Genomic DNA, 15,905 nt, shown 5'->3' on the forward strand with positions numbered 1-15,905 from the left:
ATATTCTCTTGAGAGCAAATTGAAACAAATATCTGTTGATTGACAGATTTACTCTATTATTTATTTTATTTTATTTTGGTTACTCCATGTGAGGTTCCCAGATTAAACACACCTTGTGCCATCTTGTCTACTTTCTTACACATTGAAGATACGATACCTTATTATACAGGCACTATTGTTTTAGTATCATATCCGCAAAGCGCTTCCTGTATCGTCCGACATCGCCCTGCTTTATCAGTCTCCATCAAGTAGAGGGAGGTTGCCACCAACCTAAACAGGTCTAGTAAACAGTCCCAGGAGCGTCATCCAATAAAGAATGAGAAGGGGCCTTCTATATATGGTGCTTATGACGTTCTAGCGGAGATGACAGGTTCCTCGTATGTTCGAGTTAAACCCCTCCCCTCCCTTTGTAGAATAATCACAGCACTGCACAATACAGCACTGCATATAACAGCACAGCACAGCACAGCACAGCACAGCACAGCACTGTACTGTACTGTATTTTTTTTCTCTAATATGTATATATTTGAGTGTCCTTACTCCGATTATTGCTGAGGATATTGAATATTGAATATTGAATATTGGAATTGATGTGTGTATATACATACATATATCAGGCTGTTATAAATCTGAACCTTATTCAGTGCAGCCATTATGAAGAAGAATCTAATAAACTTGTTGACTTTTTGACTACTTTTTTTTATTATTATTTTAGTAGACCAAGCCTAGCACACTATTTACTCTTTTAGGATTACAAATTAAACATACCATGTTTATTGAGGGCTTATTAGAAATCGATAAAGAATAGTGTCCCTCAAAACGTCACAGCTAAATAAACAAGAGATCTGATTTAATCAGTCACGCCACACAAACTTTAATTGAATTTGGCTACTGTAGACTTCGAAATCGATGGGAGCCCGGTATATTTAAAGGGGTCCGGGTCGGAGTAGTCCGACTGTCCGACTCTATCGATAATACTATCTCTTGTTGCAACCACAACCGAAATTAACGTTTAGTTAATCGATTAATCTCGGGCAAGGTAATATGGTGGTGCAGATACAGGTTCCGACGTAGGGTCTTTGATAAGAACTGTGGGGAAAAAAAAGGATCGGGTACACCAAACTGCTGTTTGGTATATAAAGCCTGTCTTTTTTTTTTCGTTCCTTCTTGTCTTTCAAACATTATCTTGCAAATCAACAACTCACAACCACCACTACAACTACCATTAACATTATCAACATGCCTGCTCTCCGTGCTGCTTCCTACCTCATTGTCCCCGCCGTCTCTGCCTATGGCATGGCTGCATATATCCGCTCTTCAGCTCAACCTGCCCAAGCTCATTCTCATTTGATGTCTCTCAATGGATCTGCCCGTGATGCTCAGTGGCGTAAGATTAACAATGGCCTTGGTGTCGATGTCGGCCGTAGCTGTGGTGGTATCTAAAACCGATACTCAGACCTTCAATAAGAACGGTGAATAAGCAATCAACAACCATGGCCGGACCTTTTTTTTGTTTTTTGTTTTTTTTTTGTTTTTGCTCTTTCTATTCATCATCATCTTACATATTCGATCCAAGATCTTCATTCCCCTGTCTACCTCTCCCTCCCTCCCACCAACCTTCATACTTTTCTTTTCTGTATACACTTCCGATTCTATCTAGTGGTTGTATTTGCTAGTGTAGTATATACAATACTTTCCCACTTTTATTTTTATTTTTCTCTCATGAAATAAAACAAACAAACACATTATTTGAAAAAATATATTTATATAAAAGTCAGGAACAAAAGTTTATTGAATCTATTAAAGCCCAGTGTCATGGACTACAATCCAATCCAACTAATGGTAGCAATAATCCTTCAGGGCTTTTCGAGAAAAAACTATATGTCTTGTCTGTGGGATATGCAGCAGTCTTGTCCCTGAGAGAGAGAGAAAAATAATGAGCGAGTTCCCTATTATATATCCTTCGTAACACATTTGTTTGTAGATGTCGTGTGAGGGAATGTGAGCAGTCTATTGACCAATAGCACCTCAAACAATGCATACTACACAATTCTAAATTATTTCTTTTTCTTTTTCTTTTTCTTTTTGTGATTTCAAATGTCGTTAATTTTAATATTTACGGATTATTGATTGTCGAATAAAATCGCAACAATTGTTATGACTATCTTTGTTTGTAAGAAATCAACAAAGCAAAGCAAAGAAGGTTGTTTTCTGCTGGTGCTGGTGCTGGTGCTGCTTAAAGTCAATAAGAATTACCAAATATTTGGATCAAGCAAAAAAAAAATGCTCCTATCTTGTCTTCCCCCCTTTATTTTTCATGACATCTATATCAATATTGTTTAAAATAAAGAAACCACGCCATAAAAACCACCTGAAATTTAAGGTCGAGCTTTAGGTCCAAGAAAACAAGTGAACTTACCAAAGGGTTTGTATGTATTATATAATATATAAAATAAGCATTGGAACAACTTGCTCCGAAATTAAGGCCGTGAATCCTAAACTTGGCCTTAGTCATGAGTACAATGAGAACAATACTTGCCAGGCCAATATATATATATATATATATATATATATATATTGTAATGATTATTTACACCTCGGAGGAGTAAATTCATAATTTATTTTATTTGATTTCTTATTTTTTCTGCACATAATTGAAAATCTTACAATACAAAATATACAGACTTGGGCGATGATTAGTGTAAGAATATATATATATAAAGAAATTAAGTTTAAATAGTCGTTAGCGCCACACTAATTATTATAAATTCTATTTGCGTTTGTAGTATAATACTACCATTGTCATTTCTTCTTCTTCTTATTTTTTGTGGCTTAATACAACGCACATACTCACTTTTCCACTCACTAAAATATATATATATATGTATAAAATATGCTTAATTATTTACTGAATACTAAATGAAGCGTTTATATTACACTTTATTTAGTAAATGACATGCAGGTCTGTAAATACAGCGCGCTCTGACAAGAACGATCGATTTGATGATGTTCCCCAAGGCCAATGGATTCTGATATCCCTTTGATGCAATACTTTAAACAATTCAAAAAAGAGCCACTAGTGTTCGAATCCAAGTCTCCCGTGTTCTGCATTGTCAAAGAGAGGTATAATAAGAAGAAGAAGAAGAAAAAGAAAGAGAGAAACAAATGATAGAAATAATATAGGTAAGGTACTGTGATAGAGTTAATGCAGGATGAGCAGCCTAAAAGAAGAAGAAACAAAAAAAGGAGGCTTCGTTTAGCAATCAAAAGACCGTGTTTAAAGAACCATAGAAACATATTCTATTCTATTGTTTGTTTGTTTTTCAATCTTAAAAATGTTTTTCTTTTACTATTGACCTACTATAGCAAATGAACTAGAAAAATTTGAAATTGAAACAAACACATATATAGTACGTATAGGAGAGAGAGAGGAATTGTTGGGTCAAAAACTCTTTTTTTTTTTTTATCTTAAGCCCACCCTTATAACCCTAAAGGGGGTTTGGTTTTACTTTTCAAAGATCCACCCCTAGATTCACCCTTTCTTTTTTTTTATCATCGTACATATTGACAATGACTATAACACAATCGAAATTAACAACAGTACGAAAAGTAGCGAAATCTAGCATACATATTTTTTGTTTTTTTTTTTTTTTAAAAAAATAATAATAATAATAATGCTATCTGCTCACAGCGATCTTGCATATTTATATACCTACCAATTTGATCATTTTCATTCTGCTTTCAAGGTTGAGGGCGAACTGGTTCTCTATAGCAATAACAATAACAATAAAAGAAAATACATCGAACTTTGTATAGAATGCCTGGCATGCCTTTGACTGAACTTAGGTTTGTAGAGTTCAGAGTGTTCACAATTTGTATCGGAAGACAATGTTATGGCTCCCTTAATTCAGTTAATCAAGGTGGCCAGGAGGAGGGGGGGAAGGAATTATTCTTTTGTTTAAAGTTATGTATAATGACAATAGAATCTACTCCCTGTGTAAAGAAGAAGAAGAAGAATACATATTTCTGGGTCACTAAAGGAGACTTGTTTCTTTCTTGTGCACACATAAAACTTCTCACACTAGTTAACCGAATATATAGGTAACTTGAAGAAAATAATAGGAAATACAAGGTCCTACCATGCATACTGGCTTTATTTACACATGTGCCACCTATACGTTTGTGGTTTGAACATATCAACTGCATGTCTTGATAGGTAAATTAATGACAATAAAAAATTACTATTAGTAAAGCAACCTATTCAAGGGTTTGATATATTTAATGTTAAAATCATATAATCATACCCCCCCCCTCTCTCTCTCTACCAAACATGGCGTTTATCAATGCCAATAATTATATTTCTGTCTTTTCTAGTGTCATTTGAACTCATATTTTCTTATCAAAGGAGATATGGACATAGAATAGATTCAGAATGTCTAATTCAAATCGAACCTTATTGTATGTAGTAAAAAGCCAATTTTGGTTTGTTTGCGATAGATACCAGGTATATCTTTGTAGCCAATATTTTTTATATATTTATATGTTTTGACAGGGCTTCAGTATTTTGGTTAACCTTTTCATCGGGATAACGGTAAATTTGGAAAACAGACGAGTACAGATGTGGGGCATGTACCGACCCAATCGGTACAACACTGTCCGTATTTTAACTCTTAAGAAGAACCGTACTTTATACGAAGCTAAAAATACAAAATTATATATCTATCTATAGTTTATTAAAATTGAATTCAGTATACATCATGTCAAAACAAACCGGATAATATTATGGTCGGTTAGTTATCCGTCTCCAAAGCCTTTTGAATAGATCGAGCCAACATCTCACCAACCCCTTTCTTTTTTACATGAACATAATTGCACATGAAATGACAATCTATTTATTATTATAATAATAATAAAATGAAGCAATAAATGCCTTGCATCAATCTACATGCAAGAAAACAAAAACAAAATAAGTAAAAGGGGAGAGTTGGATATAGGGGGGTGATCTCTTTTTCTCTTTTTCTTTGGTTTTTGATTATCGCCTTGAAAAGAGCGTAAAATGGAATATTGCCATCATACACAACCTTGCGCTTTTTGTTTTTTTTTGTAAAGATCATATTTTTGGCAAGTAAGGCTTCGATGGACAACTACTTTTCTTTTTGTAGTTTTATTAGCTTATTAATAAACTTTAGACTGGTGTTTTGATGTCCAAGAACACATTGCTCTTTACTACTTAACTCATCCCCCAAATCCATCCCCACAGTATATCTCCCTGCTTTAAGATTCTGTGTTGCTTGGAGCCTATAAATCCCAAGTATTTTCACATCTATCATTTTTTTTTATTTTTTTTTATTTTTTTTTGGTTCTTCTTTCTCTTATTAATAAACACCATACTTTTCAAGTCAAAGATAACACCACACTCTTCCTCCCCCTTTTACGATGCTGAGAAAGAAGCTATCTGCCTTGACATTCTACAGTAGTACGGCCACTCTCTGCGAGAAATCAATTACTTATAATCGACTAGACACCGTATCTCTAAGCGACTCGACTACGATGCACAGTATCTATAATATTTATGAGACGAGTATCCAAAACATGTCAAAGTATCCAAATCATGAGCTGGAAATCATGGACCCCTTTTATTATTTCAGCCCATTAATGGCTGATATGTCTGTGATTGATGAACTCTACGCTGAGTTTGAGCATGAGGTTGATATCTACCCATTTGGTAAGTTGTTAAAAAAATAATATCAATAGTGTAAAAGCAGCCTATAGGTGTACTAATGCCAATACGTCTTGGCTCCCTTTTATATATATATAAATTCAATTAACCTGGCTTTCTCTTGATCGTTGCTACAGAAATCGACGAGAAAAGATATCGTAATCGTGAGCTAATTGTACGAGAGTTATTTGAGTCCGAGGCCCACTATTTGCTTCAACTCCAGGTTGCTCTTGAATACTTTAAGCGACCGCTACTAAACCATATCCGACGGTCCTCTACCGGGCGCCACTTCCTTTCTTCTAGATCCGATATTGCACCAGAAGACGTCGAGACACTGTTTGGAAACCTGGAGGAACTAGTCGAGATTAGCAACCACTTTGTACAGAGATTGACCGGACGGTGAGCAGAATTGTATAATTTTTTTTTATTACTGAGTTGATGATTGCATGTCAACTAAAACAAATAAGCTTTAGGTTTCATGTCTGGGGGCCTACCCAGCTAATATCAGACATTACTTACACTACAGTAAGTAGCACTTTATATATATCTTTTAGACTAAGTAGAGCTGACATCTATATATTACTATTCTTTGGAAAATAAAATAAAATAAAATAAAAAGTTGCAAGAAATGATGAGGCCTTTGATGGAGTATATCGAGAATTATTCTTCGGCGGCTGTTATCTTAGAACGCCTTGGTCGGTCTTCCCATACAAAAAGATATGTTCAGGTAAGAACGATACAAAATCAAAAAAAAAAAAAAAAGCCATGGAACACATTGAGCCTTATTTTCTCCACGTGCTTTCAACAAGACATTTGTAGAGGAAGCCGGACTCGGACTCACACACCTGTGCCGACTCATTGACCTGCCAGTCCATGTCATCACTAGATATACAACCATCCTGACCAATCTCACCCAGAATACTGATCCAAATCACCCAGACGCCAGAAATATTGATCGATGTCTGTCGCTTGCAAAATACTTTGAGCTTCGTCTCCAGAAAAGGTAACAAAAGATTAGAATAGCATAATCCATTATATTTGGTCTTTTTCGCTGTATATGTGGGTCCTGACCAGTTTCTAGGATCAAAGCTTGTCACAATATCGGCCAACTTGCCGATCTAAGTAGGTCCATTCGGAACTGTCCGTTCCTTCTCAAAGTACCCGAGCGCTCTTTTATTATGCGTGGATTCCTTACGAGTGTTGGTACAGGGGGTTATGGCGCAGGTCAGGACGAGCGTCGTACATTTATCTTACTGAGCGATATGCTCTTGTACTGCAGTGCATGCGACACAGGACTATTGTTCAAAGGAAAGATAGACTTACGATGGGCAAGGGTTTGCAAGGCACCTAACGGCAGGCCAAACAGCTTTCAGATACTCATCATCAAGGATTCCACGAGAAGGCTTTCAGGGGACATGAGTGCCTTTTTCTCGGCATGCGTTCCTTCTCAAGTCCACATCCTAAGAGCAGATTCACGAAACGATCAAGCACTCTGGGTCAGTGAGATAACTGGAGCGATATTTCAACTTCAAGGGCGTCCGTATACTTGACTGTCCACCCCCAATAACCATATTTGGATCCCATCCCATCCCATCTTGTTTTATTTTATTTTATTTTATATCATCTCTGTAATATATCGACTAGTTTGGCGGGGTTTCTCCTATACGTAATAATAATCATAGTCATAGTCATTTATATCATATAAAAATAATAAATAATAATAACCCATACTTTGGTATATGAGGCTTATTTCAAGCTGATATTTGATGATCTATAAACAGGACAAACCCCCCCAAAAAAAATGACAACTAAATAACTTCATGAATGAATGAATGAATAAAAGAATGAATAAATGACGCATTTTTATTAGAACAGGCAAGTGGAGGAAGTGAAGATTTGACTACGTGAGAAGGACATGGCCCCCTTTTTGTTAGTCCGCAGGCCAATAAGCTCATTATGACTCGAGCGAAGCAAAGTGCTGCGGGCTAGAACGTTGCATCTTTTCATTCATTTAAATAGACGCTCCTCCGCCTGTAGCAAAATGACCTTTTGCCTTTACTTTCCAAAGAAACAATAAAAACCAAGCCAGCAAGCAAGCCAAGCAAGCTGTTATACCATTCATTATGATTTGCGATACAAACTGGTGTACATACTGTGATAGTGCAGTCAGCCCTTTCTCTGTAAGCCCAGATACCAAAGCATAAAGGCACAAGAAAACTAAATGCCAACATCAATATTTAAGGATTCCCTTTACTGTTCAGAAGAATGTTTAAAGAAAGACGCTCTGGCCCATCATCCGATGCTCGGTTATGACTTTATCGACCTACGTAGCTTTCCACGAAACAACAACCAAGACGGCAGCCGAGACGCGCCATTTGAAACAAGACGTCGGTCAACATGTTCAATGTCTTCTCAGGGCATACCTGGTCTTATCAGCCATTCTGCTTGTGTCTCCGCCAATTCTTCGCTTGGTTATTCACCACCAACATATTTCAACTTGAAACCTCAGAAGAACACTCTGGATACCCATCGGCCCGTACAGAGCTTGTTCAATGTAGCTTAAACTATATAGCCTTTTAATAATATCCCTCTGTACATATATACATAACATAAATCCCTCTATCTTTTTTTCTTCTTCTTCCTCCTACTCCTCCTTACCATTTTCTCTCTCTCTCTCTTTACCTATGACATGTTAAACTATACAAACGACCATATTATACAAAGATATGTACATGTGTGTATGGTTCATTGATAAATAAGCAAATAATAAATGCGCTCATTTATTAACTATTTTTGATAATACGTCTGTGCAAGCGCCAAATCTATTACTCTTTCTGTTACACTAGAGTGTAACCGGCTTTATAGCACAATTTGGATATATATATATATATATATATATATATAGCTTGTATATGGTGTGGTTGTGGCTGGATACCTTTAATGGCCGTCTGAGATAAAAGAGGAAGCTTGTGTCCAGAAGTATAGCGTTTTAGTTGCAGGTCTGATGACATGTTCTATTCGTTCTTTGTGTCTTGGCATGCAAAAAAAAAAAAACTAAACAAGTAGATAGCTTCCCACGACATCTATCCACGTACTCGACGCGTAAAGAATAAGCGGAGCCTGGTTTGCACGACGTAATGCTCATAGAACAATTTTATATCGTAATGGATCTATTCTTTCTTTACAGCCAACCACGATGATAAAAATGAAGTCATTGTGGCACTAACCAATGCAATCCTGTGTGGCGCAAGAAAAGAACAAAGAAAAAAAAAAGTCTATATAAACCAGGCTCTCGAACATTATACTTTCTATAATCCTTTCTTCGATTAAAACTTAAAAACAACAAATATGTCTCTCTTCTCTTCCTTCAGTGCCCCTACCTCCGGTGTCCTTACCGTCACAGTCAGTAAGTAAAGCAAGGCATATTAGTTTAGTCCATATTCCCCATTCGCACATACTAACATTTCATATCAGTCGAGGCCCGCGACTTGCACAGCGAGGATACCTTTGGCACCAACGACCCCTTCATTGAGCTCTGGTTGGATGAGGAGTACAAGCAGCGTACCTCCGAGGTCCAGTCCAGCAATGAGCCCACCTGGAACGAGACCTTCACCTTCAACATCGAGGAAGGTTCTTCCCTCCACAAGATCTACTTCAAGGTCCTCGACAAGGATCTCGTCGGTGACGACACTGTTGGCAAGGCTAAGCTCGATGTCAGCGAGGCCATCTCTTCCGGCACCCCCATCGACACCTGGGTCAGCCTTCCCGCCCACCTCGGTCTTTCCAGCCACGGTGAGGTCCACTTCTTCGTCCAGTTCGAGGCTCTCTAAATATCTAGGTCTTGTAATATAATATGTATAATTCTCTATATCCTTAAAACTTGTACAAAAAATAATCGCTTATCCCTTGCGCCTCTAAAAAAAAAAAAAAAAATGATACCATAATGTACCTATTTTTTTTATTTTTTTTTGTTAAATAAAATAAAAACCCCTCCAAATACCACTTTTTCAAAATTGTGATTTTTTTTTCTCTTGAAATAAAATATAAGTTCTATTGTTGAACTGTAAAAAAAAAAGTATGTAAAATATTATTTAATATAAAGATATAAATATATATATATAAAGAAGTATATTAGGTGCTGTCATTAACTGGGACGGCTGTACCAGATGTCACACATCTATATCGTTGATCGCGCCAAGTGATTTCGTTACCGAGCATGGCGTAAAGATAGAGAGGTAGGGCAGAGATTTCACGCGAAAGCCAACCACATATGAAGCGTTTGAAGTGCATAGGTTGGGTTTGCTGGACAGGAGTGGATGATGCCAAGATAAGGGTGCGATAGAGTAGATAGTCGTTAGTGAACCAGGCGAGCCAATGCACGGCAAAGAATAAAGGCATCGACAGGTCCCACCAGACACGGAAGCCGAGTGCTCCGAGTAAACCACAAACGATAGACTCGGTAAATGGTTCAGTAAGGGTGGCGGCGGTGACGATGTATTTTCTGAGACGAACCCAGCGAGCTCTTCGACGACAATACTCAAGTGGCCTGATTTTCCCTAGAGCTTGACAGGCCGTGTCGGCGCTCATGCGATGACGGAGGCCTTGGTGCCACAATGCTTCTCCTACCAGGTTATCTTCGGCCATGTATTTCGCAAATGCACCCAGACCGCCGGCTTTGTCAAGGTCTGACCGGCGATAGAGATTTGATTTACCCATCACACACGAAGCTATGCCAACCCAGTTGATGGCCAAGTACATCTTTGCATGGTTAGTGTCCAGAAAAACCTGTTCTACCTCGGCCGCATAGCCCTGTGGCTGTACTGCGATCGGCAAGTGGTGCACAAGCCCGATCCCGGGCTCTAGTAACATGTCAACTGAGCGGCCCAGGGTGTCTTGGTTCACATATACATTGGAGTCCAAGATCCAGAGAATATCATGTGCCGCGACTTCATACGACTTGACCATATTGTTTACCTTGGGGTTGATTCCCACCTGTTTATCACCTGTACAAACGTTACCTCCTTTGGTCTCTCTCTCTCTCTCTCTCTCTCTCTTTTTTTATTATTATTATTATTTATCTATATCTATGTCTCTATCTATATCTATGTCTTGAAGCGGTATTTATTTTTCTTCTTTCAACTAACCAACAATCAGTCTACTTGGAATCTTTTTGTATTCTGTCATTAGACGTTCGACAACAGGAACAGCTGGGTCATTTGGGGACGCGACAGAAAAAATAAGTTCGAACGTAGGATAGTTTTGCTCAAAAGAAGACCTAAGATTGCTTTCCAATTCCAGATCGACACCTTTCAATGGTCTTAAGATTGACACACCAGGTGCATTCTCGAGGAATGGAGAACGTGGAGGGGGTTTCTTTGTGTACCGGGAGTATCTAGAATGGTGTTTAGTAAAATTATGCAATCTAATCTGATTGGACTTACCCAACGTAATGTCCTAGGATACTCAGACCAATCATAAAGGCATACCAGACAACACACACGCTGGCCATGACCATTAGGCCCGATCCTAGTTTCCGATCGGTAGTAGTGTCCATGGCTAGAGAAACAAGATTGGCATGTCTGGGTTCTTTATTTTATTCTGGGCCCTGCTTCATGACTTACAGGCTCAGGTTGTACGATTTTAAAAAAAAAGCAAAAAAAAAAAGGGAAAGGAGAGGGGGAGTGGGAGGGAGGAATAGCTTTGGCCGAATGAATCGGAAGAAGAATTATTTTAACAACAATGATGGGAACAAAAAAAAAATCAAAATCTATTGACCTATTTCTTTTCTTTTTTGCTTCATAAAAAAAAAAAAAGAAAAAAAAAGGGCCGTATCACAACAATGACCATGGTGTCCATGCCTTGTGTATATTATGTATCCTTTAAAAGAAAAAACGCGATTGCGCGAGATACAATCATAAGAACAAAAAGAACAATAGCGTCAAGATGACAAGGGTATTTTGTATTTTGTATTTTGTATTACTATCATATTCTTTATATTAGATTATTCAATATAAGAAAGAAGGAGATATCACAGTGTAATCACATCTTTTACTTCTCTCTAAGCCCACATACTCTGTAATACCAAAAGGCGTCTTGGTAATCGAGAGAACAAGTATCTACAGGCTGTCTGATTAACACTGTACTACAGTGGGCTTTGTCATGTACGCGAGCGAGCGCGCGGGGGAGGAAGGTCGTATATTAATATACCTCATAGTGACACGTTACTCACCCATTAGTTCAGATGGACCAAACGCTGTAGATTTGATGTGTATATTTAATGCAATTTCCTGGTTTCAAAATAACAATAACGATAACAATTAAAAAAAAAATATTACATCAAATACACATTAAATTCTTGACATTTTCAGTTTTGCTTGAATTTATTAAATTCACTGTGAATTGTATATAAATAAAATAAGATAAGATAAAATAAAATAAAAAGCTTTCCCTTTTTCTTTTTATTTTTTTTGGTGTAATGTTTCAGATTCTTTCTTTTTTTTTGGATTTTGATTTTGATGAGAAGTTTTTGCGTGAGTGAGTGAGTAGGTGAGTAGGTGATTGTGAGTGAGTGAGTGTGTAGATTTAGTGATGAATAAGCGACAAGAGTTAAAGAAGATAAATATGATAGATGATGTGTATGTTAAGGTAAGGTAAGGTAAGGTGTTAAACTAGAGTTAGTTGTGCTGGTCAAATGAATTAAGAGACTCTTCTCCGGAATAAACTTGCTCCGTCTGTTCAGGTTCGGGTAGGGTGTCTCCATAGAACATTCCAAACTGATCAGGCGAAGAAGCCGTTAGATCTGGGTGAGTAAGGTGTCGTGATGGTGTGGCATGGCTGTTGCGACTGCGATAGCGGTGTGGGCGGTGGGGTGCAAGCGCACTTGGCTTTGCACCCCGTGTTGGTGTAGAGGAGGAGCCAAGTAACGCGCGGGGGATCGGCAACAGGCGAGTCATGCGTTTGGCAACCCAAAAGGTGATGTTGAGTGGCAGGAATAAAAGGGTGGCAACCGCACGTTGGGTTGATTTTCGTTGGTCTTGTTCGATTCGATAGCAGATAAACTGGTCAAATTCTCTCACTTTTTTGTCTACAACTGTAAATTGCTCTTCAGACCATGATCTTAATGCAGTCTCTTTCTTCTCGCAGCGACGCATAGCTTTAGTTAGCTGCTCAAGTGTAGGTACTAATCCTTCGGTTGCCTTTATACAAAAGAGAACAGACAAATATATATTAGATAACAAAAAGAGAAAAAAAAAGAATGTACCTGGCCAAGATCTTTTTTGGTGGCAAATGCTTTGCGCAAACCAATAAGCTCTTCTTCCATCATTTCTAGTTTGCGCTGCAGCCGCTGTGTTTCGGTCTCTTGAATTTGCATCTCGCTTTGCAGGTAGAGTGTTCGCTCTCGCAGCAACAGCATCACATGTGCGAGAGGCTTGAGAGAAGCAGCAAATACAAATACAGTGACGTTGAAGGAGCTAACGTACTTGTCGTAATTGCTCAGAAAGTAACGGCTGTACTGAAGTGTGTAACCTGCCAGGGCAGGCGAGGCAATTACCCACACAAGACCCATTAGTTCATGTCGACGTAACTCGTAGGCTAGTTGGCGGCGACGCTCGAATTCGGTTCCCCTCTTCCGGTCATCCAAGGGATCCGCGTACGAAGTGGCATTTTGGTGGATCATCCGTCGTGATCGAGCGCTTTCGTAATAAGACCAAGGCACTACATCTGCGTCAGTCCCGACTGCTTTTCATCGGTCGGTGCAAGCAACAAGTACCTGTGATCCACTTGTAGACATAGTACAGAATGAGCAGGATCATGATAAAGTCGCTCCACACTTCCGCACTGCCGGCAATAAAGGCTCCTAGGGTAGGAATCACAGCCAACAGAATGGGCCATGAGATTGCTGTCGAGAACTCTTCCGAAGCTTGTGCCGTAGGAGCTGCTGGTTGTGATTTTGCTTGATTTGGCATGGGTGTACGAAGGAATGATCGCTGACGAGAGGCTTTACTAGGAACGCGACGCTGAGGTACATCGTCCTGATCCTCTTCGTAATAGGTCATCGAGTGAATAGCTTATTTGAAAAGGAATAAAAGAAGTAAAGAAAGGAAAAGGAAAAGAAAAAACAAAAGAAAAAAGTTGTGAGAGATAGAAACCAAAATGCGGAGGCCCAAAATATACTCGGAATAAGACAAGACTCTCATGCTAAACAAAGTAGCAAACGGTCAGCAGCCTTATTTCCTTCACCCCCCCTTCTTTTTTTTATTATTATTTTTCCTATGGTTCCGACAGCATATTGACGGAGCGTCATCGCCCTGGAAGTAATCCTAGCCCTATGTAGACGCCAGTGTACAAAAGGAGGGCATGTACGCTCTTCTGTTTTGTGCAGACTGCATCAAGTAACCCTCATGCCCCCCATACTAATACAAATTCTCTTGAACAAACCAATACGCCACGTTCTATATGCAACACTTACACCTTACTATTGATCCACCCGAAAAAAAATAAATAAAAAAAAAGCAAGAAAAGATCAGCAAGGACATAACCATGCTTTCCATATCATGTTTAATAATAATCCACTGATATTTCTTTATTTTTAGTTGTTTAAAATCAACGAATACTTCTTTAGGTTCAATTAGAATTGTCATTGAAATTTTGCTGTTTTTTTTTTAAATAAAAAAAAATAAGCATTTCAATTGGACTCTGGACAGCTATAGTCACTATGGAAGTGTATCTTGTATGTCATTCTTTTTTTTTTAAAAAAAAGATAGAGAGAATCTAAAGGAAGCTAATGGTCGTGTACGTATACAGTTGTGTTTGTGTTTGTGTGTTTAATAGTAAATAAATAAATAATAATATATATATTTTAGTTTTTGTTCAACATGGCACTGAAGTTTACGGATTGTTTAGTATGTTGATCAGGGGAGTTATATAGAGAGGGGCAGAACTGTCCTACAGGCCGCCCTTTTTTTCTCAAAGCCGAATTATATTACTGTATTTTCCTTTTTTAATGGTCTTTTTCTTATTTGTATATATATAAGCTTACAAAGACAGGTTATTTGAAATGTAGGTTCTTGCATGAAGAATAACCGAAACCTTGTTTGTTTAATTAGCCAAAGAAAATTTTATTTTATCTAGAAATTCTTGCCTTTTTTTTTTCTTTTTCTTCTTCTTTCTCAAAGGAGTCTAGTAAGACATGCTTTATGATTTATAATTCATTAGGATCATTAATAGTATTATATTAATGGTAGATTTGAAAAGATTCAAAAGAGGTCAAATGTTACTGGATTGTTCACTAACAGAGTGCATTAAACAACCAACCAATGTTTTTCTGTACCAAAAAAAAATGGTAGATTTTACTTGTCTATACAAGCAAGCCATGAGTTTAATTTCAGTTCAGTTCAATTTCTTTAATCTCAAGGATAGAGCTATATTCTCTTACCTTTTTGTTTGTAGGATCGTGAGTCACCAAACTCCAAACTGGTGGTGTACAAGCGTTCACCCAAACGAAACAAATGTTCTTGTTACACTGTAAAGGCACACTAATCACGCTACAAGTACTAAACCACAAACAATACATCAACATGTCTTATTGGATTAATGAACAAAAGAGTCTGCAATGTGTTTTGTGTTATATCTAATGAATATGCTGGAGATTTGATCTATTGATTTATTTATCTCAATTAGTCTCTAAAGATACATGTAACCATAGCAAATAGACAAACAAATAAGATAACTAATCCCCCCCTCTTTCCCTCTCTCCTTCTTCCCCCCACTACCTCCCCCTTCCTCCCCTTTGTTTTCTTTACACAAAAGTCATATATGTGTTTTAAAGCAAAAAGCAGAAACAAAAAAAAAACAAAAGAAATAAAGAAAGACCATTCTAATGATGAATATAAATGATTTTGAAACGAAAGGTACGATTTCTTTTGTGTTGGCTATCTTGTGTTGGTATCACAGGATACAAATATTTTATATGAACGTTTCAGTATCTTGTACAATCCCTTTAAGTTATGGTAACAAATTCGCAGAAACAAAGAAGATAATCATTTTAGACCCAAAATAATAAATAAATAAATAAATAGATAGATATTAAAGGCAGATTAGTGAACATCAGACATTTTCTATTTAAAATTCAAAGAAAAATGTATGTATACAAGGCGCAAGACGACCTTACTGTTCACAATGTATC

General features: G+C 37.6%; 5 protein-coding genes across 5 annotated transcripts; 3 read left to right on the forward strand and 2 right to left on the reverse strand.

The window, feature by feature from the left end:
• Nucleotides 1-1,187: 1,187 nt before the first annotated feature.
• Nucleotides 1,188-2,240, forward strand: PHYBLDRAFT_182656 (hypothetical protein; the record flags this gene model as incomplete). Its single annotated transcript, XM_018438654.1, has 2 exons — nucleotides 1,188-1,435; nucleotides 2,179-2,240. The coding sequence occupies exons 1-2, from the start codon at nucleotides 1,240-1,242 to the stop codon at nucleotides 2,238-2,240; spliced, it is 258 nt and encodes an 85-aa protein (XP_018287904.1). The 5' UTR covers nucleotides 1,188-1,239.
• A 5,602-nt stretch (nucleotides 2,241-7,842) lies between these two features.
• Nucleotides 7,843-8,282, forward strand: PHYBLDRAFT_171887 (hypothetical protein; the record flags this gene model as incomplete). The annotated part of the gene is made up of 2 exons (XM_018436685.1): nucleotides 7,843-7,899; nucleotides 7,962-8,282. The coding sequence occupies 2 exons, from the start codon at nucleotides 7,843-7,845 to the stop codon at nucleotides 8,280-8,282; spliced, it is 378 nt and encodes a 125-aa protein (XP_018287905.1).
• A 762-nt stretch (nucleotides 8,283-9,044) lies between these two features.
• PHYBLDRAFT_79818 (hypothetical protein) lies at nucleotides 9,045-9,794 on the forward strand. Its single transcript, XM_018443509.1, has 2 exons — nucleotides 9,045-9,125; nucleotides 9,194-9,794. The coding sequence occupies exons 1-2, from the start codon at nucleotides 9,068-9,070 to the stop codon at nucleotides 9,547-9,549; spliced, it is 414 nt and encodes a 137-aa protein (XP_018287906.1). The 5' UTR covers nucleotides 9,045-9,067; the 3' UTR covers nucleotides 9,550-9,794.
• On the reverse strand, nucleotides 9,778-11,228 carry PHYBLDRAFT_41524 (glycosyltransferase family 21 protein; the record flags this gene model as incomplete). The annotated part of the gene is made up of 3 exons (XM_018440163.1): nucleotides 9,778-10,722; nucleotides 10,864-11,111; nucleotides 11,161-11,228. The coding sequence occupies 3 exons, from the start codon at nucleotides 11,226-11,228 to the stop codon at nucleotides 9,851-9,853; spliced, it is 1,188 nt and encodes a 395-aa protein (XP_018287907.1). The 3' UTR covers nucleotides 9,778-9,850.
• A 1,165-nt stretch (nucleotides 11,229-12,393) lies between these two features.
• Nucleotides 12,394-13,776, reverse strand: PHYBLDRAFT_149052 (hypothetical protein; the record flags this gene model as incomplete). Its single annotated transcript, XM_018432208.1, has 3 exons — nucleotides 12,394-12,915; nucleotides 12,981-13,435; nucleotides 13,491-13,776. The coding sequence occupies 3 exons, from the start codon at nucleotides 13,774-13,776 to the stop codon at nucleotides 12,394-12,396; spliced, it is 1,263 nt and encodes a 420-aa protein (XP_018287908.1).
• Nucleotides 13,777-15,905: the final 2,129 nt, after the last annotated feature.

This window comes from Phycomyces blakesleeanus (assembly GCF_001638985.1).
Source record: "Phycomyces blakesleeanus NRRL 1555(-) unplaced genomic scaffold PHYBLscaffold_20, whole genome shotgun sequence".
NCBI lineage: Eukaryota > Fungi > Mucoromycota > Mucoromycetes > Mucorales > Phycomycetaceae > Phycomyces > Phycomyces blakesleeanus.